This window comes from Paramisgurnus dabryanus, chromosome 3 (assembly GCF_030506205.2).
Source record: "Paramisgurnus dabryanus chromosome 3, PD_genome_1.1, whole genome shotgun sequence".
NCBI classification, from domain to species: Eukaryota; Metazoa; Chordata; class Actinopteri; order Cypriniformes; family Cobitidae; genus Paramisgurnus; species Paramisgurnus dabryanus.
The window spans coordinates 22,881,333-22,906,151 of record NC_133339.1 but is presented as its reverse complement, the minus strand read 5'-3'; the positions used below and the strand labels follow the sequence as shown (position 1 = coordinate 22,906,151).

The following is a 24,819-nucleotide window of genomic DNA, read 5'->3' as shown; positions in this document are numbered from 1 at the left end:
ATATTCAGTTAAAAAAATATTTTTAATGTATTCTATAATAGGCTTTATTACTTTAATATGTAACCCTCGTGTATTTGTAAATGTTGTTTAAATACATAATATAATATATAACAATCACTAAAATCGTGGATAAGTCTAATCCAAGACTAAATGTCTAATCTATAAAAACAGCTTGCACTGACATCTTAAAATAAATCTGTGCCGTTGTTTTGTCTCAAAATGCACACAAGTAATGTTTTTGTATGGTATGTTTATAAAATAATACAATCTTATTTACCATCCTAATTCCTTTTGCACAAAGTTTCTACTAAAAACACAAATAACAGCCTGTTGTAAAAGCTTTTTGTGGGAAAATTAAGGGTTTTGAACTTCACATCATAACATGTTTTTACAGAAATAAAAACATTTCTGCCTGATTTGAATTATTTAAAAACTATCCTGCAGGACAGAGTACTGTTTGATCATCAGAGTTAAAAAAACAGGTCATTTACTTAATGAAAACTTTTAATCATGTGCCTATTGATGTCTGTTTCACTTTATAAATGATTACATCTCACAGACCTCCATTGTTTTCACCATAGGCCTATTATGTTTCCTATCCCTTAAACTTAACCTTTACACTTAACCCATTTTGAAACATTATTGAGGTATTGCCGTGTATTTATAAGCCTCTCTTGTGTAGATAGCATCACTTAATTGTCTTTTTAACCTGATCAAAATAGTCACCCTGTACAAATACAGATGAGCGTTTTTGCCATTATGCAATCTTACTCTTTATTGCTCAGTCGCGCTCTCCTTCCAACACACATGCATGCACACACACATAAAAAATTATATTTTGTGTCTAATAAGTAGGCAGTACTCATTGCTATTTAATTTATCTTTTTACTTCTTTAAGGTTAGCAGAAACTGTGTTAAATGAACATTATATAAAAAAGTTCCAACATTAATGCAAATCCATCGTGGTCTCTCAAAAACAGAAAAACTGAAAATAAAGGTCAGACGTTTCTGTACCAGAGTGGGTAGAGAGGCTGACACAAACTAGCTGAGAAAAGACAGTCTACTTGTTTTAAAACATAAACATTACTATAATCTGTGTATTTCACTTATCTAGCAAGATTTGTTTAGAAAGTGCATTCCATCTACTGATGGAGAAAGGAGAGAATCAGACACATGTTTGACATTTCAATCGATCCCACTCCATCCTGGTCCGATTCTCCCCGTTTTCCAACCGCCAGCCATCGGTTCACATGCTTGACATGTGATGATTCTTGTCAGTTGCGCAAACGTTTAACTTGGCAGTAAAGTGCAGAGGACAGTCTAACGAAAGAATGAACAAAATCACACAATCGACCTGTGCCGCTTCAAACATGACTGTTTTACACCCAACCAAACTATTTTTACACTTTTATGCACACGTTCAATAATGTGTATGATAAAGAATCATGTACCTGGAAAAGAGAGCAACTAAAAAGCAGCTTTTGATACCAGCACCACAAAGACACACACGCACGCGCACGCACACCCACAGTCCTGTAATACATTCTGTTGATTTCAATTAGAAATGCACCTTTTCCATTTCTTCCAAGTCATCACACAAACTCTCGCAAACGTACACACTCGCACATCACCAGAACATACAAATCCGATTTCCTTTTTAAAAATTCTCACAGAGTAAGTTTATCTACATTATACAAATAAAAATATTGGTTAAGTGAGTTAGATCATATATATATAGCACATACAGTAAAACAGTTAAACGTCGGTTTTCGCTTTAGTTGCAGTCTTCCTATGATACATCACAGCATTAGTCTTTCTTAACAGTCTCAACCTCCGACCGAACCTGCCAGAGAGCTACAGGCACTGTCCAGAAAGAAAGAAACTCTGATATAATAATAAAACCGTCAACGACGACCACAAACGGGCAACAGAAACGTTTCAGTCGAATTGACTACACTGAGTTTTGCTTAAGTGCTGCATACTGTTTGATTCGTTTGTCAGTAAATCATTTCGTTGAATGCTTTCCGTGGGAAGACCTGCATTTCTGAAGAGTTTATACTGCATTTTGTAAAAGTGATTATTTTTGAAATGTAGACCTTTGACATGTGAATGTTTGAACCCGTAACCTTTGCAACAGCAGCTTGATAAGAGAGACAGAGATATAACATGTTTGTGCCTTTGAAAAATCTATGACACGTCATTTTGATCATTGTGATACACAACTAGAGTTTAAGATGAGTCAGGGTAATGCATTGGGAAGTTGATGTGTTTGTAACTTTCGAGTACAAGTTCACGGAGTTCATTCGTCTAACAATCCAGTTTGGTCACGAGTGCTAGTGGCAAGTGTGTTTACAGTCATCAGTTTTTTCAATACCACCAAGAATACATTTAAGTTTCTTCTTGTGTGAATAAGACAAGTAATGCAGAAATATTTTCTCCATTGAGCTGCTAGACGTTTTAGTGGTGTTGCTGAGCGGCGCCCTGTCGCAGGTATGCGTCCTCGTGTGCGCAGTGGTTTATTGGCTCGCTCTTAAAAAGGGCAGGTGGAGGGGGCAGGACAGAAGACTGCACTGAAATGTGCTGAGGGGTGTGACTCGTCATGGGGGCGTGTCCTGTGTGACCGTGCAGAGTGTGATGTTGTACGGTCTGCATGTGCAAATTAGATAAGCCATGTGTGGCGAGCGCTCTTTGTGGCAGGAGCCCAGTGGCGGGACCGATCATTCCAGGACCTACTGGTGCAATGGAAGGCGTCGGCTGAGTGGGGTGTGGCGGGCTGGGGGTGTGGCCTGACAAAGAAGGGGTGTGGCCGGTAAGGTGAATCGGAACAGCCATGGTGGCGGGCTGAAGGGTCACCGGGCTCGTGACACGAAAGCACTTCTCCTTGTGCGCTTTGAGCATGTTGGAAAAGCGAAAGCGCTGGCCACAGATTTCACAAGGGTACGGCTTTTCTCCTGTGTGTGTGCGCCGGTGTCGCTTCATATTCGGGCGACTGGTGAAACTCTTCCCGCAGATTTCACAGATGAACGGCTTCTCACCTGCAAAAGAAAAATGAGATTGCTTTGTGAACAGACAATATGGGCAAAACAGAAGTTGGGTCTTAATATATTATTAGCAAATTTAAGTTTTAATTTCGAATATTTTCATGTATATATGTATATATTTCATGTATATATAACATTTTTCCTTCTGCTAACCCAAAAACTGCTTTTTACTTTGGACATTAAGTTAAAGGGCTGGGCTTTAAACATGTGGTGTGTTATTACAGAGAACATGTAGCTATTTTGGGAATGTTTTAACCAATATATGCCCACAACAGAGACCTTAGACTTTAAGGACCAACTGTAGGATACATAAAAAAACATCATTGGTACTTTGCAGTTGTGTTTGTGCACCTCACCTGTGTGCGTCTTCATGTGCTCATCAAAATACTGCTTCATGTTGAAGTCTTTGCCGCACCATTGGCACATAAACTGCTTGTGTCCTATGTGAATGCTCATATGAGACCGCAGTTGGTATTTATACTGGAACCTCTCATCGCAGTTCTGAACACACAAACAGAAATAGACAGCATGTGGGTGGATGCCGTTTTAACCTTGCATCCAAAATCAGAGTCTTGCTGAAGCAACCAGAACATTGTAATAAGTCCGCAATAACCTGGCATTACAGTTTATATAACCTTTCATTAAGAAACTATTTAGGAATCGGGCCAACCCCACTTCTGAGACTGCACTACTTCACTAATATGAAATTACAAAGCCCCACCCTGACCACCCTCATCGGGTGTGCACCTCATCACAGCTGCCATAGAAATTAAGCTTTAAAAGAAAATTTAAGTAAAAAAAAGGACTTCTTAAAGGCATTAATAAGCAATAAGAAGAATCTTTCTGATCCATTGTGTGCCCTTCTTCAGCGCTAATTATATTTAAATACTGGAACCAAGTTATTTTCAGTGATGTACAGTTCTGTTAAAAATTCTTGGATGTCTGCTCTATGTGGATATAACAACACTAAAATGTTCTTATTGGTTGCACATAACAACAAACTTTGCACTCCTGAAGCTAAAATGATCTTTTCATGCAAATATTGCCACAGTCACACAGATACAAAGTACTTTTAGAAAGGCTCCAGTCGGATGGCGACATTGGTTTAATAAATGTGCCTGAAGACTTTACCTAACAAACTGAAATAAGCTATGCCTTTATTCTTGTTTATTCAAACATACAGAAATACAGAGTTGTTTGAATGTGTCAACATTCTGCTGTGGACTTGGCATTTTACAGTGTTCCCAATAAACAAACACAAAATGTGCAAAAACAAATAGAAGACAAACATGGATAAACAAATTGATGAATATCATGATTTGTTTAATACAGTTGGTGCTCTGATGTATTTAGAGTTTTCAAATAAAGCTCACCAATCGGTGAGAAATACTGGAGTCCAGAGGCGTAATGCCCATTCAAACTGAGGGGGCACGTGTCCCTTGTTTTTTTTAGCCAAATTGATTTTGCATGCCAGCTCAAAATTCAAGAAGCGTCCATTAATCTGTTATTTGTCGGTTAATCTGTTAAATATGCACAATATTATCAATTCTGTGCTGCATCCTTGTCACTTTTCAAAGATTTTCGAAGACAGTTTTGATAGTGTTACATTACTTTATTCTGGCGGCGGGCGCTGCAGTCAGTGTTTAGATTGTTAGAAATGTAAGTGTAATTGAAAGAGTGAAAGCTCTATAATATTTTGTTTGATGTCTGTGTATGCACAAATTTCTGTGAGCTGTGCAGACTGTGCCCCCCCTTAACAAAAATTGGTACATGACGCCCCTGCTGGAGTCAGCTGGTCAATATCACAAAACAAACCTGACCGGGTGATCAAATCTGACAAGAGAGTTCTTGGGTCATAACTAATTGCTATTTATGGGGTAACTGTTGTGCTAGCAGAGAAGCATGTAAACCTTTAGAACCTAAGGCAAAAATAGGCTGTTTGCACAAATTTTGTTTATTTGACTGTCAACTTCTAACACAATGTGTTATCATCAAGTGCACAACATAATTTGTACTGTGTGTTGTGAGTTTTTCATTATACTTTAAATAGAAAAAAATAAACAAATCTGACTGTTTTTATTAAAGGACACCTATTTCATTGCTAAAAAACCAACGTTTTTTTAAAAATGTTATTATACAATGTGTCTGCGTGGTTTATGGTTAAAAAAGAATTTTTTTTAGCTCCAGATTTTCCTCTCCTGAAACGCACTAATTCATGTACAAAACTCATCGATTTGAAAAGCTCTGTCCCTGATTGGCCAGCTAATCTGTACATTGTGATTGGCCTGAATACATCTGATGTCTGCCGGAAATGTGACGCTCCTTACCATGTTTGAAAGATTCGCGCACAATGCAATGCTAACAGGAGTTAACTTATACAGGCTGTGAGTCTGAAGCAGGAGGAATTATGATAATGTCGGTCTTGTCTACATCACCAATCCCAGGAAGTAAACTGTTGCCTACAATCCGTGTGTTTGTTGTAGTCCAAGAAAATAGATTTACGTAGACGATAACTCGCTTCATTGTTAACTTTAGGGTTTGTACCATTTGCATATCATTAACATGTACTAATACACACTTACACACCAAAGAAAATGTAAAATCGTGAATCAGATACGATTGGTGCTCTTTAAGAAATAATAAAAAAACTAGATCAAAAGAATCTAGCACTTTAGACTTAAACATTATAGTGTACTACATGCATACAAGTCATATTAGTGTTACTGATGTACACAGTTTTCATTCAGGAGCTTTTTTACCCCGGTGCTCCAGCCGTTTTCATTCCATTTACTCTAATCTGCTGCACTTTAACCTAATGCGCTCTACTGTTCAAATCCGCTCATTCAGCTCTGCAGATAACATCTGATAAAGATCTACTTTCTGCAATTGGTCTACTTTCAGGAGCAAGTCGAAATTTTTTGATAGCGCAAATTTAAGAGTTATGGTCAAATGTGTCAGCACCGACATTCGCACTCTAAATGTAATAACATTGCAACGAATTTAAATGTTTTAACCAATAAGATTTGAGAGGTTGTGCTGTATCATTGTTTTGTGCCTGCAACCTTTTCAGTCATGACTTATTTATGTTCACATGATACTGTACAGCATTACAAATATTATTGTAAAGATATGTACCAATGAAACTTTTATGAAGTAAAATCATTAAAAAGCCTTGCTACCACTGGTAAAACTACTTCGCACTACTTCTATGGGGTCCCGGGCTTTTAGTCATGCAGCTCCTTACCTTTGGAACTTGCTGCCACAGGATGTGCAAAACAGTGGTAGTCTCCTTGTTTTTAAATCTCGCCTTAAGACCCATCTTTTCCGGGTGGCTTTTATGTGATTTTTTAGGTTTTAATATTGTTTTTTAGGGTTTTTTGACATTGACATTTTGTATATCATTACTAATGCCTGTTTTACTGTGTTGTAAGGTGTCCTTGAGTGTCATGTAAAGCGCCTAAAAATAAAATTTATTATTATTATTATTATTATTAAAAACAGTCCCTGTAAACAGCAACAGAATGTTTCACATGTTTACGTTGCTAATGATGCTGTAAATATACAGAATTGTTAGGTGCAGCAGTCAAAGCTGTTTTTTTATCATATGATAAATATGTAAACACATAAATAAAACACTACTGACCAATCAGAATCAAAGACTTAAACTAACTGTTTTATAAAGAAAGCCGATTTCTTTCTGAATGCAGCCTTTTCATAAAATGTGTGTGTTCATACCTCACAACGGAAGGGCTTTTCTCCTGAATGCTGGAGTGAATGCACTTTCAGAGACATGCTGCGTTTAAAAGACTTTCCACACGTTTCACAGGTAAATGGCATGTCCTTTGTGTGAGCTAAAGAAAGACACAAAATTTGCTGTATTACACACAAATAGTGTATATGACTGTACTTTTAAAGGATAACCCCACCATTTTTTTAATATTTTACTATGTTCTTACCTCAACTCAGACAAATTATTACATACCTTTCTTTTTTCAATGCGTGCACTTCATCTTTGAATGTGTAAATAGCTCTTAAAACTACATTTTCTAACACAGAAAGAGAAGGATTTGGAACAGTACTTGGGTCGCGACTGATGACGTTTCACAAGTCCACAAGTACAGACAAGAACGGATATTGAGAAACGTCCCAGGAGTGATATTCCGCCATACAATATAGTTCTCATTTTCAGTGTTGGGTAAGTTACTTCCAAAGTGTAATCCATTATATATTACAAATCACTGTCATTTGAAAGTAAATACTTACATTAGAATATTACTGTCTCTGAAATGTAATGAGTTACACTACTTTTGCGTTACTTTTGAGTTACTTTCATCAAAATAACAGAAGTATGACTAGGCATTATAAAATGTTAAAATGTAGTTTATTGATGCTTATAAATCTAGAAGTTACGTGTTTGCCCTCGAGCTTTGAATAGACACAGTGAAGACTTAAGGCAAAATACAGTAACAATGACTGTCAGAGTCATAAATGGACAAATGATCTGGTAAATGATGGTAGACATACCAAACACAATAAAGCTAGAGCGCACTATAATGCAACCTATAGCCTAATAACATGGCAAGACACGCAACCTCTTTTCATTTCTATTCTTTAATTCACTTTTAATTCAGATTCACAGCACAAACCTGGCATGTACTGGGTTGACACAACTTATTTAAAAGTGCTATTGGAGGATTAGGCCTCAAGAAATACAACTCATTTCAGTACAATATAAGGATTACATGTAGGCTAACATATAATTGCTTAATAAAACACAGACAAACAGAGGAACACTGCTTTTTGCCAAACAATGCATGTAGGCTACCATACAAAGGCTGGTAAAAACTTTAAACAGTGATGTTTAAATGTACTAAATTATATTTAGATAACCATGTTCAAGTCTACATTAATGTTACGTTGTAGTTTAGGTTGCTGTTTGTAATAAAACTGTAGATAGCATAGGAATAGCCTAGCAATCTATTAGCTTACCTTGTCATTGCTGGTGTTAATATTGATTTTACTGACAATCTTTTTAAAGTCTCTTTACTTCTTGGGTTCAAGCAGCATGGGGGACCGCTTTTACTTGCTCTCATTCACAGAATAATTTTTTTACACTGCATGCTTGTGCGGCGCTACCGGACCTGATTGTGGCCACTTTAGTAAATGCTTATACAGCCGCGGACTTCCCAGAAGCGGCTCTTTAAGATACACGTCTATATTTGAAAATATTTCAAATACAAAATTAAAGTAAAAATGAACATGCTGCCTACAGCACCCGGAAACAGACATACTATTTTACCCGCAGCTTTTTCCTGTGTGGATGCTGGAAGTGTTTGGTGTCTTCTTAATTCATCCCTGTTTGGATCCTTAGGAATGAATGGGGCTAGGCTAAATGCTGGTGAAGTGCACGCATTGAAAAAAATTGATATGTATTAATTTGTCTAGGTTGAGGTAAGAACATAGTGAAATATAGAAAAATGTTGGTGTTTTCCTTTAAAGTGTAAAGCATGAGGCATAATCTGCAGAGTTGCAAAAAAACTAAATTTACAGAACACATCCAGGTCAGCTAGTGGTCAAACAAAAAGTTGTCTCGCCCCAAACTCATTTGGTTGGGTGAGTTGCTGCGTTTGGCTTATCAGGTCAGTAAATCTAATTTATGAAATATTTTTACACCTTTCAGGGAATTTAGTCTACTAATGGCATACTTATAGGCCTGTGTCCAGTTGCATGAAAGTCGTTAAACGCTTCGAAACGCAAGGGGCGACGCACTGCTTTTTTTTTAAAGAGCAGTGCAACGTGGCTTTTTATATTGAAGTGTGAGCGCTCTTTTGCTGTTAACTGTCATATTAGCAGAAACTTTAAAAAGAGGACGCTTGCTCTGACCTTGTTTGAGGATGAGAGGTGCACAAACACGCAGGAGAGAGTGAGTGACTGCAGTCCGGTTCTTCAAAGCAACTGTAAACTTCCCTCACTACAACTTAAGGCCCGCCTCTCTCCTCATTCAATTGGACAATGGAAAGACACGAATGACGCAAACGCTCCCTGCCCATAGAATATCATTCAAAAAAGGCGCCTACAACTGCCATAAACGCTTTTGGTGTGATTGGCCCCTAAGGCTGTCAATAAGGTTTTACCCTTAAAGCTAAAGTATTACCTTAAGTTCTGCTATGCGTTGCTACAAAGTCCTTAGTACCGATTTACCTTAAAAACTTAAAGGAGTAGTCCACTTTATAGATGGGGCCCATTGACTTACCATAGTATATTTTTGTCCTACTATGAAAAGTCAATGGACCCCATCTTTAAAGTGGACTACTCCTTTAAGGGACTATAACGCGTCCCTTAACGTCACACGCAATGGCTGATTTTATAGTTATTTTAAAAAAGGAAGTACCAACGTGCATTTCTAACAACCTAAATAATCCCTTAGAGAAAAGTGATGCACATTTCCCTGCTGAAAAAAACAGCATACAGTGGCGTGTTTACCATTTTGGTGGCCCTTTGCAAAGTCCAAGAACCGGGGCCCCCCATGCCCCAGAATTGCCCAAGGGTTTTCATTTGAATTGCACAACAATAATATTCAGTATATAGACTTAAGTGAGATATATAAACCTGGTTTATTTTTTTACAAGAACACTAAATTGTTAGTTTGGTAGGACAAAAATTCTTGGTTTAAAAAAATGTTTCACGCCCCTCTCAGATATATCTTTTGCTTGCAAATGTATTATAGGATGTATTTAAAACAATGTAATTAAAACTGTAACTTCAGTGTCTGAAATCTTACTAAAAAAAACTAAATGAGGAAAAAGAGGAAGCATTAGATTAAGATTCATACTGATCTAACAAACTGAACTAACAAACACCAGCAAACAACATTGTAAGTTGGTTATTGCTTGAATTTATGGATGGGAATCACATAAAACTCAATGTTCATATTGCAAAAACAAACTTACTGTGAGATACAACAAGCATATAGACTAGACATACACTAAAGATGATATTTTAATGACAATGATGAGATACAGAATATGATTTATGTATTTTCGACGTGATTTAAACCCCTGTGTGGTGTCTTTATCATGTTTATACCTGTATGAGTGTGGAACAAAAGATGCGTGTCATCAAACCAAACCACCAATCACAAGGGTGAAGCCCAAAGTCTTTAAAGTAAACTTGACCATCGAGTGAATGTTGTGCAGTTACGAGAGCACAGAGAGAGTCGAGCGAGCGCTCATTCCAGCACTTGTGTGGCTGCATTTGTGCGCGATGAGCAGAGGTGCGCTTTCCCATAGAGTTTCGCTCATGAAGTAGCCTATATGTGACCTCGCGAGGATGAGCGCAAATATTATTCTACGTGCATACTCGCACGTCTCTCGCTCGCGCGTGCTTTGTCCGTACCTTAGATTCGGGTCTGAATAAACGTGACATACTTTCGCACACCTTGTGGCCAGTAGGGGGCCCCCCAAGCCCGCGAGGCCCCACGCAATTGCGTGGTTTGCGTGGTGGGTAAACACGCCACTGACAGCATCAAACCAGCATAGAAATTATGCTGGTTTAATGCTGGTTTAGCTGGTGGTCACCAGCATACCAGCACCAAAACACAACATATGCTGGTCTTGCTGGTATGCTGTTTTTCAGCAGGGTTATTAGGAGAATATCGATTTGATCATCAGTCAATAAAAGTGCTTCAAGTTTTAATTAATTTGAGGTTTTATACATGCTGTACTTTACAGTCTGTTATTTGCAACGTTTCATTGTACACAAATCCACCGTCAGTTGACTTGTGTGCGTTGATTTGTTTATGCTGTGAGGTTTTGTAACTATAGCAACCGCTTCTCCATTGCCGTGTTTTGGCAGAGACTACCGTAAAATACTTAGTATAATCACTTAGGTAAGGGTGACAGTTAAGACGTTTGTTGCAACGCTCTTAAAGAAATCCCTTCCCTCAGGGATTTTTTCTCCCCCAGATAAACCCTCACTTAAAAAGTTTCATGCAACCGGGCAAGGCTTAGCTTTCTTTTTTTACTTTTGTTTTAAACGCCATGGTAGCTTCTAAGGACAAATTTATGGTGAACATATAGTCTAATTATATAAAGTAAGACTAGAAAAGATGTTTAAATTTAATTTCATCCAAAAAATTTTGAACTATGTTTGAATTAACTTCATTAAAATGAATTCATTTTTCTAGATATCATAGGTATTTAGTAGGACAGAACTGAAGCGTCTGTGTGAACATTTACGTACCGACCATGTGCTTGCGGACATGGGCCATGGTGTAGAATTTCTTCTCACAAATCTCACAGGCAAATTTCTTTTCGGCAAAGCCATGGACAATCTTAATATGCTCATGGAGGGACCACAGTTTCTTAAAAGACTTGTTACACGACACACACTGGGATAGAGAAAAACACAAAGATACACATAATGAATTGTTATGCAAGATGTACAGATCTAGATGCCTACTCTCAGATGTATGAGACTGTATAACCCACAAAACCTGCCTGAAGTCTCCACCTGCTGGTCAGCACTGGCATGTATTACACATTTTTTATCTTCTAATGCTCTCAAGTCTCTCAAAGCTACTGGTTTAAGGATCTGAGATTATACATTCATCTCTGCAATCATTAAAATATAAATTCATAAAGTATTTTTTAAAAGTTATAAATTACCTGTATGTTCTTCTCACAGTCGGTCTGCTGATGCAGGGCAAGTTCACTTTCCAGCACAAACTTCTTCCCACACTTGTCGCAGATCTGCATGCGTCTGTGCGTGACATTCATGTGTTTCTCCAAGTACCAGCGAGAAGTGAACACACGTGGGCATTTCTCACATGTTAACGTCTCTTTCTCCTCAACTTCACCTTTGGGCCCTCCTCCTGTTGCTCCTGAGGCAGAGGATGCAGAGACTTTGGCTTGCTTGGCGGGTCTACGCCTTCGGGACGGAGCCTCTGCATTCTTTCTTCGCCCCCTTGTCGTCATGCCGGTGTTGGGCGTAGTTACACTTACTTTTGATGACGCGGTTACGCGGCGGCTCTTACGCTGTGGCTGGGCTGCGGCTCGACCCCTGTTTGCCCGCTGTGCTCTTGTTCGTCGATTGTTGTTCTCCTCTTCCTCATCTTCATCCTCATCCTCCTCATCCAGAGATTCCTCTGCACTTTCTTCATCTTCTATGCTCTCATCATCATCTTCTTCTTCTTCCTCCTCATCTTCTTCCTCATCCTCACTATTGCTTTTGTCATCGCCTGCGGCGTCAGGACTCGCCGTGTCGTCTCCTTTCGACACGTGCAAGGTCTGGTTATTCAGGTTGACCTCCACAATGATCTGCCCTGGTTTAATTTCGCCCTCCGCCCCTGCTCCATCTTCACCTTCCGAATCTTCCGACGTCCCCCCGTTCCTGCTCATGGACGCCCCCTTGGGTGCGGACGTGCCGGAGCCTTCCCTGTAAAACTGCTGGGTGAGGGCAGGGTGAGGATTTAGCTCGGAGGGCATCTGTGGTTCGGGTCTAATAGCCATCGTGTTGTCGATGACCACAGAATACGGTTTGGCCGCAACTTCTCGTTTGTAAAGTTTGGCAGATAGCTCAGCATCTGGAGTCGAGGTGTTGTTGAAGAAGGTTTGAGAGGGTTGAGTGATCTGTCCTTCCCCTTGAGACATCATCTATGGGCCTTACACCTCCTCCGTAAGCTTGATGACTTTATCCGCAGCGTTAAATCTGACTGTTTTTCTCTTTATGTTTAAGGAAAACCACAATTTCCTGTCAAGGAGATACGGGGGCAACTAACCCCTCCTCCCCGGAGAACGAGAGGAGGGCGAAAAAAAACTAAAGGTGGAAGAGAAGAGTACGCAAACTGAAAGAGTACAAATGGGACTTCAGCCAAGCCCAAACAGACCCTCCATGACTTTTACTATGGCATGAAACTGACAAAAAACCAAGGTCCCACAAAGTCTCTCGTTTTGTACCTAAACACAGTTTTTAAATTCAATCTATCGTCGCTTTAGATCCAAGTTTATGTCTCAACATCACATTTCACTCTTCTGAAATCTCTGCTGTATCAGACACAAAAGCAATCTCTTCACCGTCTGTGCTGTGACAGCGTCTCCGCCACTGGGTTCAGGGCTCAGATCTTGCAGTCACTACCCGCTGTTTCAAATCAGCACCCTGCAGCCAGAAACTACCTGAAAGAGAGCAAGACACAATGTAAAGTATTAAAAAAAGGAAATTAAATATTAACCAATAATTCAGGTGTGACAGACATAGACCCTCTGCATTATATTTTCTACATCAAAGCGGGTTAAAGTGAACCACAACCGCTACCATTGAAACAAGACGGGTCGCATGTCATCGAAACAGATATTGAAGAAAGGCTACGATACCGCTGGATACTCCACATCAAAATGACAAGCAGCGTTAGGCATCACCTCTGTAATTAGAGTCAATGCAGACACCTGGTTTAAACTTCTTGTCTCAAAATCAGGTGTCATACATCCTTTATGTATGTGTGTGTGTGTGTGTGTTTGTGGGAGAGAGAGGGAGGGAGAGAGAGAGAGAGAGAGAGAGAGAGAGAGAAACTGAAACTGCAGCCTGGTTAAGGTGTAGAGATCTTGAATCTCACTACTAATCACAAACACACATCAGACCGCAACCGTTTTCGCTTCTCTGTGTAAGCGTATGTGAGCAACTTCAAATTAAACCACATGAAGCCAAGTAAACACACAAATATTTCACACTCTCAAACACCTTTAATATTCTAACTTTATCATCAAATTTGTCTAACTTTTTTTTTTTTAATTGGCAAATCTGATGATTTATTCACATGTGCACAGACATTAGAAAAAAATCTCAAACTTACATTAAAAGAAAATCATTTTTAACCCAAAAGCATAAAACCTTTCCTCGTGAGATATCGTTCATGATAAATCCAGGATGTATATCTGACAAGGTTAACACTTAGGTTAAGGGGGTTTGTTAATCTATTAATTTGTCTTTCATCTGTATATCAATCCCTCATACGGGACACTTTCAACTGACGACGGGAACAGTTACACACTCAACAACCAAAATGAGACCACAAGTTTCAGTGTGAGTGATTTGAGCGATGCATGAGTATGAGCGCTCAAGGAACGATCTTTCAGTAAATATCAGTTCACCGATGAATGTCTCACATGCACTTAGAGCGTAATGACACTGTGAACCCTCAATGTCAAACCAGACCCCACCTTACATGGTCAAAAACAACAAGACAACAGCAGCCACAAACAGGAAAAATAGCTTTGTTTATCCGCTCTACTCTCAACGGCACCGACCCTGACTTCCTGAGTATCTGTGAACGGCTCTGTGAATGTCTCTGTGTTCTGTTGTGTGTGCCAAATCTGCTTTTATGCATGAATTAAACGTTACCATTAAATATGCATGGGTCTTTTACAGCACCGCAATGCATTGCACGGCACTGACCATGCATGACAATCTAACGCATTTTAATCTAAATCACAGTCTGGTTAGAGAGCTGCACGTCGCATCTGTGAAGACACTCGCTGCGTGACTCGCATTTATTCGCCTCTTAAATCACGGCAGAAGTATTTTTATGAAGTCCAGCTGTCTTATTCGCAGCTAAGAGAGTCAGCACAGAAGTTTTATACTTTAAAACATACTTTTCAACAATAGTAGGGTTGCACAGGTGTTTTGCAGTCAGGCGTAACCAAACCTAATACAGGGCTTCATAAGAGTCAGCTAGACTTTTGTAAACACCTAGTCATGCACATCTACAGTGTATATGGATTAACAGTCACTCATAGTAATATCTCATAGTAATACAAGTATAAAAAATGCACGTGTGCGTTTTCTAACAAAGAGTTATGCCACAAACGTACGCAGTGTTCAAAAGGTCATGACTACTATCGTGTGTCCTGTGCGAGTAGTGTGCGTTTGAGGGTGGGGTGGCATGTGAATGATGAAAAGCGAAAAACAGATCAGTTGTGTCAAAGAGGAAGTGTATGTTAACGTATGGAGTTCACGTTACAGTCACTTTCGTAATCAAATCTGCAGTTCTCCGTCAGAAACACCCACGTTTATATAATGACTACAACAATGAAGATTGTTCAAAAACTATATAGTGATGTTTAAACACAGGTCTGCTTACAAACCCATTGCATAATACATTGAACTGCCGATGTGATACGCAGCAACATAATCACGCCGCAGAGCGTTTGTCTCTATCAAACAGCTGTCGTGCAGCAACAGTTTACACTACAAAACAGGCCACACACACACAAACCCACCAACACAAATAAAGTCATATACCCATAAACAAACACCTACATAAATTCAATTACACACACACATATACCCACGCAACACAGACATGTGCACACACCTCCACCTTTCTTCCTGTACGCTTTGAAACTTTCTGAGAACTGGAGAGCGCAGCGTATGTGACCACACGATGGGTGCATAAGGGGTCACAACGTAAAATGCAAGCATGCGTTGGAGCCATAGGAAAGTAGCCAGGAACTCTACATCACATAAGTATGTCAAACTGTGTATATACTTCAGACACTGGTTTGGCACACTTTGAACACTGTTCTGTGTTTACGCCTTGAAAGCAAGGCATGTTTGGTATGATCATCGATATGACCTTGCATGTAAAATTGGCCCAAAGATGAACTAACAAACACCTTTACGTTATGTTAAATACAAATGCATGTGTTCATTCTGAGCTGAAGGCTTCTGAAAAGCTTGAGAAAAGTTTAAATGGCTATATGAGTCATGAATCCAGTGCACCTATCAGAAGGACGCTCTACATGTAGGTTCTTCTCAAGCAGGTCTACGGATGCTGCAACACAGCATCTAGACATTTTTAAAGAGGAAATTAAGTTAATAAAACTTAATTTGTTCAAATTTATGCAAATAAGGTCAATCTGATTGCATATTGTGCAATCTATTGACAGCAAAGAGCAGTGCATGATATCAGTCTGTGTGAAAGAGGTCAAAGACGATGCCCAGATTTATTTTTTTCTCACTTAAAGACAGGAGATCGAAGTGAAGTTTCACAATGCCTCAGGGCTACTTCTCTCATCATTGTGAGCAAGTAGGAGGATGATAATGGTGACTAATCTTGGGGCTCCTCGTACATAAAAAGCAAGGTGCTTTGATGTGGGTGACAATCGCAGAATCAAAATCTTCACAACTAGGGAAATTACTTGCCTTTAGTTTTAATCCTGCAATCAATCATCACAATTTCAAGGGCCGAGCATAGAAAACTTCAAGATTGCACCATTCCACCTCTTTTTTAATAACCATGTACCGATTTTATTTCCTATTCAATCTATAAAGACCACTTTAACCTCCTTATTATTGATACTGTGAAAGGAAAAAGCTGTTAGGGTCACACGTGCAGGTGCATAGGAAATGCACTGATGTTGTTTATGTGCAATGTGGCCATTTTGCAACTTAAATAATTTCTTTAATGCCTTCTACCTGACACTCTCACCAACATGTCCCCATCTTAAATGTTGTGCTCTTCATCTATCCCTCTCTACATCATCTCTGACTTTTTTGCCTTGCGATGAACTCCAATTTTTCAAACCACATCTTAATAAATTTAATCAAACATGTCAGTACTGCGAATCTCCAATCTGACTTTCAGAAGGCGTGCACTCGAGTTTCTTGAGTGCTGTTATGCAACTGTATTAACCACACGCAAGCTGAGTCACCTTATTACCTTCAAACACTAAATCAAACCCAAGCTTTAGTATAGGTTATTTTACATACAGATGCTATGATGTCTCAAACATTGACACCATCTCGCCATTGGTCTGACAAACGGTACAATCACAAACTTAATTATAAACGTTGATGTGTCAGGGACCGTCCTGATGCCTAAAGCAATGTTTGGTTTTAGTTATCGGGAAGATTAACCTACATATTGGCTTAGTTATAGTTATGTCTGCATATAAAACCCCCTAACCTAAAAATGCAGAAAATGAGTCGCCAGTGATTGTGCAAAAACATCCTATTATTATACAAATCCATCTATTCTTCATGTAATCTAACAGTAAACCGAACAGTCGCACGAACAGGCTGTTGGGGATCCCCTTTCAATGTGATGTCACATTGATTGCGCCCCACCCATGACCGCTCACAGACACCGCCTTATGAGTGCGTAGTTCAATCTTCTGCCAGTGACACATGTTTTGATGTAGTCCAAAGCACATTTATAATCTTTGCATGTTTTTATTGCAGCCATGGACGTGTTCAACAATGTATAATGAAAGATCTGTGGTTAATTTTGAGCTTAAACTTTACAGACACATTCTGGGGATACCAGAGACTATTTTTATATTGCTGAAAACACCTAGGTTAGCAACCCTTTAAATTTGCATAGACGTAAACACATCAAAGTAAGTTACACGCTCAAAGACTTTCGACAGATGGAAAGACTAGCGTGCATACATCTGGGGCACACAAGCCTTCAAACTAATGAAATAACGTCATCAGTTGTGACTCTGTCTGTGAAATACAAAGTCTTTGATGCTAATCTCATATTTTATTAGACTGAATGTTTGATTTGAGTCATTCCTTTCAATTGTTGACAGGGCCATATTAAAGATGTCAGGTTATATTTTCACAGAATGGTCTTTACGTTCTGTAGGATGGTTTTATGTAGAAAACAGTCAATCCAAATGGCTAAATGTTTGTCATTTTTGATTCACAATAACGCCCAAACTATTCCAAGTTGCAATCTACTGCCACATGGTGCAGCCTGCATATGTCATTATTACAATTATTCATCAAAGAAGATCAGTATCAGTGAAATATTTAGAGCAATTGTGTTTTAAAATGCAGGTGTACACTACCCTTCAACACTTTTTGAACATGTCCATAAGACAACCTGTAACTCCCGCAGACCTTAGACTCTGTTAACTCGAAGATACTGGAGAATGAATGATCATATAGTAAATGTTTGAGGTTACTGGAAAAAAAATGTTTTGTGCAAGACCTCGGTGGAAAATTCTTGCTGTCGTGGGAACTGAATAAAATGCAACTTTCTAAAACTGATAAAAGAGAAGAAAAAAAATGCACAAATAACGACCTCATCAAAGATTTCTACGTAAAAGATGCCTGGCGTGCATGCGACTCGTGTATTTCCACAAGTACGTCTAATTTCAGTAGACGTGTATTACTACAAAGAACAAAATGTCTATAAACTTGAGTAAGACGTAACATAAATGGTAAAATTCCTACTCTCCCCCTAAAATGAGTGTTAGCTGCAGCTTGAGCTAATGCCGCTTAGCAACGCTGCAGTTTGAGAAGGGCCTAGCGCGCGCATCCACAACACCCCAACAAACTCCGACACGTCCACAACAATAATAAGCAAAAATACCGATATATAGCGTTGTTGGTCCACACAATACCGTGACAAACGTTTACGAGGGCGCATATGATGTTCAGCAACTCGCTGGCAAACAGTAACTTTTTCAGGAAAGCGACGCAAAGAAAGGGTTAAACTGAAGGAAACATTGGTTGGTCGGGACGACAGGCGTGCAGGCCGCTAGCAGAGCTAACAGCCCAGTACACATACAGCTGTGTGCAGTGGACTTAAGCTACTGGAGGATATGCTTTTGCAAAATTTTCAGATGCAAAGGAAAAAAGTTACATTTTGGGACGGTCTTGGTTTTAAAATTCTGACCCACTTGACAAAGAACATGCAGCAACAACAAGATTTAACCCCATGGTATATAGCAGGCTAACATCCTCGTCGTGGACGACTTTCACTTTTTACTCCATCAAAACTGCCCAGATTTACACCGATTCAGATATTGTTTTTTTAATTCATACTGTTATGTCCTATCTGTGTACATGCAAACTACGAGCTTTGACTTGCAATAGTCTTAACGCGTCTGTGTGCAGAATTAGTCAAGAAAACAATAACATTTTAACGATTGCCTTTTTGCCGAACAAAAAAAAATGCATGGCAATGCATTGCTTGTCACTATGACGGCAGCGTAAGTTACCTTAAGAGACGTCCGAAAAGGATTTCCTTGTTTTTTGCATATGGCGAACAACTGTCATCGTACATAAATGCAAAACGAGAAATTAACTTGTATCGAGATCTTCGTTGGAGTACTCACCCGAGACTCGAGCGCCCTCTCCCTCATGTCGTACGCCTCAAGTTTAGTAAGGAAGGATCTGATAAAACAACACCGTTCTTTATTTTCTTCGGACAAACAGCTCATTGGCGTGCGTCCTTCGTGCTTGCGAAGAGTTTGTAATCGGATGCATGAGCAGACGTTTATAAATGACTCTGGTTTGAGGCTAGACAGTCCGAGGCCACTGCTGTTACAGTTTACAAGCCACCACTACGTGGCTTGCCTAGATCTCGCGCATCAACTATCCTCCTGGTTTATTCGAGCGCTAGTACCGCCGATGTCTGTGTTGGAAAGCGCGCGTAGCGTCGGAGTTTTTTTCAGCTTTTCATAAAACGAGACCTGACAGCGTTCAGTGCGCGCGCCCGTCTTCCTCCCTGCGGCGAACCACCTCGAATAATAAAGTGACTTTACTTGTCAAATACTCACTGTGCAGCTGCCAGCTTAACTTTGTGAGAAAGCAGCCAAACCGTTTTTGAGAACTTGGCCTTTATCATTATTACAAAATTATTTCAAGCATATTGGAAACTGATGATGTTAATATGCCAAACTGTTGAGACGTTGGTTTCTGAAAAAAAATATATATTTTGTTTGCCCTTGAACATATCTGTTTGTTTATGTTTTAATGTGTATAATGAACAAAATAAAAATATTCTGAAGCTAATACAGTCTTTTACCTAACATAATTTGCACCTGACACAAATGTTTATGTTTCGTAAAAGGTGGTGACAAAAGTGCAATACATAAGAGACAATAAAGGGGAAATATCATCATAATTTGACATTTTCCATATTTAAGTGCAATAATTGGGTCCCCAGTACTTCTATCAACCTAGAAAATGTGAAAAGATCAACCCAGTTAATTAGTTTTGGTAAACCATTCGCTGAAAGTTTGTGAAAAAGATGTTATTGAAATTTGGCTCCCCTTGTGATGTCAGAAGGGGATAATAACACCCCTTAATTTGCACAATCCAACCACGGCACTGCCATTTACTGCAGAGATCAGCTAATTTGCATTTAAAAGGACACACCCAAAAATGGCAAATTTTTGCTCACATTTCCAAAGTGGCAATTTAATATGATATAATAAATTATCTATATGATATTTTGAACTAGAACTTTTTATATGTACTTTGGGGACTCCAAAGATTTATTTGACATCTTTAAAAAGTCTTGTGAAATGTCCACTTTAACATCCTTTAAATGACTGTTGTGCATTTGTAGCCACGATATACACTCCAAACACTTTTTTCTCCTAATGCAGAATTACAAATTTCTAAAATAACAATATAGAGGAGTTTAGCAGTGAATAAAAAATACAAAATATGTACGCACAACCAACAATAAACCATGTAATTTTTGTGTAATCACAATGGACATAAGTTTAACGCAACTGTTACGCTTTTAGAGTAAACATATCACAATTTATTTATTATGGACTCTGACTTAGGTCACTTAGACGGTTACTTTAACTAAATATTTATGTTAAGAGATTTGGTATCGCAAGAGGAATAATTTTAATAATAAGAACGGATGCCCTCTAGTGGATACTAAACTCACATTCACAGTCAGATTACGCCGCATTAGAATTCTGCTAGTGCGTCACCGGAGCCGCCATATTGGACCGGGCAAGACCGCACCATAAACAAAATAAAAGGAATTGGTAGCGGTATAAAAAGCATAGTTTGGTTTATATTTCTATACCGATTAAAACGTTTGACAATGTTTCCACATTTCCTTAATCAAATAGTACTTTTTTGTCAATAAATCCATTGCAATTACCGGTAGTTGAGAAATATAGTTAAGGTTTTCAACAAGAAAAACAACTGCTCCCAATTCACTTGTGTTTATAGGTCAGTCTTGCCCGATCTAATATGATGTTGCCATTGACATTATTAACGGTATGCATGCATTTATAGAAAAAGGGTTATTACACAAGAGGTAATACAGCATTAATGCAAGGCTGTTAATGCTATTTTAATCACTTTTTTGAGTCTGCAAGTTACCATAACAGTTTATTATTTGTGAGAAAGAGCAAAACAATTATGCAAAGCCAATAAAATAAAAGAGACGCATCCAGTTGGACTTTGCTTTAATATAAATGAATCATTGTTTATTCACTATTACCTAATGAATTCGCCACTTGTGGAATGCAAGGGCAATTCTGCCACAAACAATAACAAAACACATTTAAACCAAGAAGCAACACAAGCTGATCCTTCAGATGCAAAGGGTTCGATTGAGGATACAAACATCCAGAACCATCACACACAGACAGCCTACTGCTCAAGAATATACACTTTAAATTAGTTTTGTATTTGCTATTAAAATGAAAACATTTTGATTTAGACCAATTTCTGTTAATGATGATGAATACTCTTGATTGAACTGAAATGGCTTATTGGTTTTAAACCTTTTCAATTTACAATGAGACTTAATATTGTAAATATACATACACACAAACTTTGTGTCCCCTTTGTTTTCTTTCCAACCCATTAGAATTGTTCAAACCACCTTTTGACAGTCCACACTACATACTTAGGAAGTAAGAAAATGCTTGGACTAAAAGAGAAAAAAAACACAAGGTATCTTTGTCTCTTTAAAGTTTGCTTTTAGCCTCATTACAGAAGTGCATTGGTTCTACAGACATTACTGTTTCCAAATTTAGGGACAGATGTGAAGTTTGTGTGTGTCTTTAATTTCTCCTTCACTGTGGTAACTGAAGGAGAGTTCCCTGTCCGGATGGGAGGTACGTAACATTGCGAGAGCGGCTGAGCTGGAAGGCGATGTCCTCAGCTGCCTCCAGCTTTCTCAGCTCCACCAGACCATCACCAGCCTCGGCCAGAGAATTAGCGATCAACAGAGCAGCCTGGGAATCCCCAGCAGCTGATATAATGGCCGCCTGCTTCTGCTGCTCAGCCTGAGAGACAAATACAGAAAGAATGTTACATTACATGTTACGTATAGATAATATAACTAGACACATAACACAAGCCACATACAATAACTAGCCACATAAGAATCATTTTGTGCTATACATAGCACTGCATTTCAGAAATAAACATTGCTTTTTTACAGTGATATTCCAAAGTTCACTTCTAAAAAAAATCCTCTTCTTCTAACCTTTTTACAATTGCATGTCTTTAGGAGGGACAATAATAGATACACTAAATACAGGTTTTACGTATTCGAGTATGATTTAAACATGTTTTTTTAATAACAGAGCATTATTTGTATTTGAGCATCATGCTTTTTACAAACTTTTCTTATATTTCAAAATCTGGTTGACATTGCAAAAGATAAACAAATATTTTCAGGCCCACTTACCTTCTCCACGACAAACCTGGCTCTTTCAGCTTCTTGCTGGGCAACCTGCTTCATTTCAACAGCCTCTGTGAACTCCTTTCCAAATGTCAGATGTGTCTGAAGGAAACAAGACGTAAGAGTGAAACACTGGAGTGGACAAAGACCATAAGATATAAACAAACTACGGAGAGGTTTTTACCAGGGAGACGTCATCTAGGATGAGGCCAAAGGTTGATGCCCTTTCTGTCAGATCTTCACTGACCTGTCTGGACACCAGCTCTCTCTGAGTAATGAGCTCACCTGCATCAAAACGGGCCTGTGGAAACACACACGTCTTTTTATGTCTACCGAACTCCATCTATCAAAGTGCCCAACATCTGCCATTAATGTTCCTTTTAGTATGGTGGATCCATTACATTTATGCATTTTGCAGATGCTTTTATCCAAAGCGACCTACAGGGCATTATAAAGTATACATTTTATCACTATGTGTGTTCCCTGGGATTCAACCGATGTCCTTTTAGTGCTACCACTAAGCTATACAAAAGCACATTATGCCCTGAAGTTCAAGCTTATTCTTTTACTAACCCAAACAACAATACTCACCACTACGGCCTTTAGCACTTCAGTGGTGATGGAAGGAAGAACTCTTTCATCATAGTCCTCACCGATGCTGGTAAAAATCCGTGGCAGCTGTGTTGCAAGTGGCCTAAACAGAATCCTGAGGGTGATGTTGACATTCTGTAAATCTGACAGAGACAAAGACAGACCCCTTATTTTAAGTAAAAAAAAAGACAGTGATTATAATGGAACAGACCGAGCAGATGAAGGATCAATTATTAAATAGAGAACAGCAACAGAAAAGAAGTAAAGATATGAAGTGATGTACCTTTGCTACCAGTGATGACAGGCACATTGCGTGGACGGGACCTGCAGTCAAAGATGATTGGCTTCTGAACCCATGGTATAAGAAAATGTGTGCCTTCCCCGACAACAACATCCTGGACACCGCGAAAACGGTCAAAGATGACCGCTCTGTGGCCCGCATCAACTAAAATAAAGTTGTGTATTCAGATGTGGCCTTCAACAGAGTTAAATTATCTTCCTTTTTGTATTAAATCTTATATTTAAAACCTGCTTTGTAAAACAATTGTATAAACTAAGTGTCATTATTATTTAGATTGCAGGTACATAGGCTCAACAAAAAACCTTACCATTAAATAAAGCAGAGTTAACGACACCTCCTCCAATAGCCAAGGCCAATCCCAACTTTCCAATGGACTCAAAGAGTTTCGCCATGGCAACAATATGACAGTCCTGTTAAGAAATGCATCGCATTAAAGTGATATACTGTTGTCATCATTTACCCTCAAGTTGTTCCAAACATGTATACATTTCTTTGTTCTGCTAAAAACAAAGAAAGATTTTTGCAGATCTGGGGCACCATTGACTTCCATAGTAGGAAAAATACTAAAGTCGTCAATGTGCACCAGATCTGTCTGGTTGGTTATTAGTAACATTTCTCAAAATATTTTTATTTAGGTTGTTCAATAGAACAAAGACATTTAAACAGGTTTGGAACAACGTGAGGGAAAGTAAATGATAATAGGATGGATTTTAATTTTGGTGAACTATCCCTTTAAGTAAAATAAAATGTTAAACACATTCAGTCCACCTTATCTTTAAGATTGGTGGATAATACAGATTGCAGCCTTAAATTTGCAAATGCCTTGAATTATAATTCACGCATTCCGACCTATAAACCTCAACTCTCCAACAATGACACTGACATGAATGAAATGTGCTAACCGGTGACACTTTGAATAGTTTATGCATGGTCGCCGAAAAAGCATTGTCAAGTATAACTTATAATTATAAAACTGTACTAATTTTTAAAAAGGTATCATTAACATAACCAACTTAAAAAATACATAACAGGAATCAAACTAATTCAGAAGTAAATAAGTTGGATTACCTAGCTTGCTACACGCTAATGTTGCAATTCACATGCAATCATGCCCTGCTGCCAGCTTTACCACAAAGACGCACTTGTCATGCTTGTTTCTCTTTCAATACGCCACATAATGATTACTGTAGTTTACTGCTTAAAACTATAGACGCCATATATAAAGAAATGTCTTTAATATTTTACAACGTGCTCACTTACCCACTGCGATACTGGATCACTATGACCTCCACCACCGGAGCCTGCGTAAGAAACACATGAACCCAAGACGACTGAGCATGCGCATGACCTTGAATAAAGACTCATCTGATTGGACAAAATGATGTATAAAGAAACGCTCCTATCAATATAAACACATTTGATTAGTT

The 24,819-nt window shown here is 38.7% G+C and overlaps 2 protein-coding genes across 3 annotated transcripts; both read right to left on the bottom strand.

The window, feature by feature from the left end:
* Nucleotides 1-291: 291 nt before the first annotated feature.
* znf652 (zinc finger protein 652) lies at nt 292-19,625 on the bottom strand. Of its 2 annotated transcripts, none has more exons than XM_073813901.1 (6): nt 19,166-19,625; nt 11,708-13,213; nt 11,283-11,430; nt 6,777-6,892; nt 3,398-3,542; nt 292-3,035 (listed from the first exon to the last, which is right to left on the bottom strand). In XM_073813901.1, the coding sequence occupies exons 2-6, from the start codon at nt 12,692-12,694 to the stop codon at nt 2,458-2,460; spliced, it is 1,974 nt and encodes a 657-aa protein (XP_073670002.1). In that variant the 5' UTR covers nt 12,695-13,213; nt 19,166-19,625; the 3' UTR covers nt 292-2,457. The 2 variants fall into 2 exon arrangements, with proteins under 2 accessions (XP_073670002.1, XP_073670003.1); XM_073813902.1 differs by having other exon boundaries at nt 19,049-19,184.
* A 1,629-nt stretch (nt 19,626-21,254) lies between these two features.
* Nucleotides 21,255-24,806, bottom strand: phb (prohibitin). The gene is made up of 7 exons (XM_065280493.2): nt 24,653-24,806; nt 23,700-23,802; nt 23,375-23,536; nt 23,092-23,234; nt 22,685-22,801; nt 22,507-22,602; nt 21,255-22,099 (listed from the first exon to the last, which is right to left on the bottom strand). Exons 1-7 carry the CDS (start codon nt 24,755-24,757, stop codon nt 21,887-21,889), a joined length of 939 nt encoding a protein of 312 aa, XP_065136565.1. The 5' UTR covers nt 24,758-24,806; the 3' UTR covers nt 21,255-21,886.
* Between the last annotated feature and the right edge of the window lie 13 nt (nt 24,807-24,819).

Coding starts and splice junctions, on each gene's coding strand:
- znf652 (XM_073813901.1), bottom strand. CDS start 12,694: ATGATGTCTCAAGGGGAAGGACAGATCACTCAACCCTCTCAAACCTTC. Junction 11,431..11,707: donor ACTGTGAGAAGAACATACAG/GTAATTTATAAC, acceptor TCTCTATCCCAG/TGTGTGTCGTGTAACAAGTC. Junction 3,036..3,397: donor GCACATGAAGACGCACACAG/GTGAGGTGCACA, acceptor TTTCTTTTGCAG/GTGAGAAGCCGTTCATCTGT.
- phb (XM_065280493.2), bottom strand. CDS start 24,757: ATGAGTCTTTATTCAAGGTCATGCGCATGCTCAGTCGTCTTGGGTTCA. Junction 23,537..23,699: donor TAACTCTGCTTTATTTAATG/GTAAGGTTTTTT, acceptor ACTTTATTTTAG/TTGATGCGGGCCACAGAGCG. Junction 22,802..23,091: donor AAGTGCTAAAGGCCGTAGTG/GTGAGTATTGTT, acceptor GTGTTTCCACAG/GCCCGTTTTGATGCAGGTGA.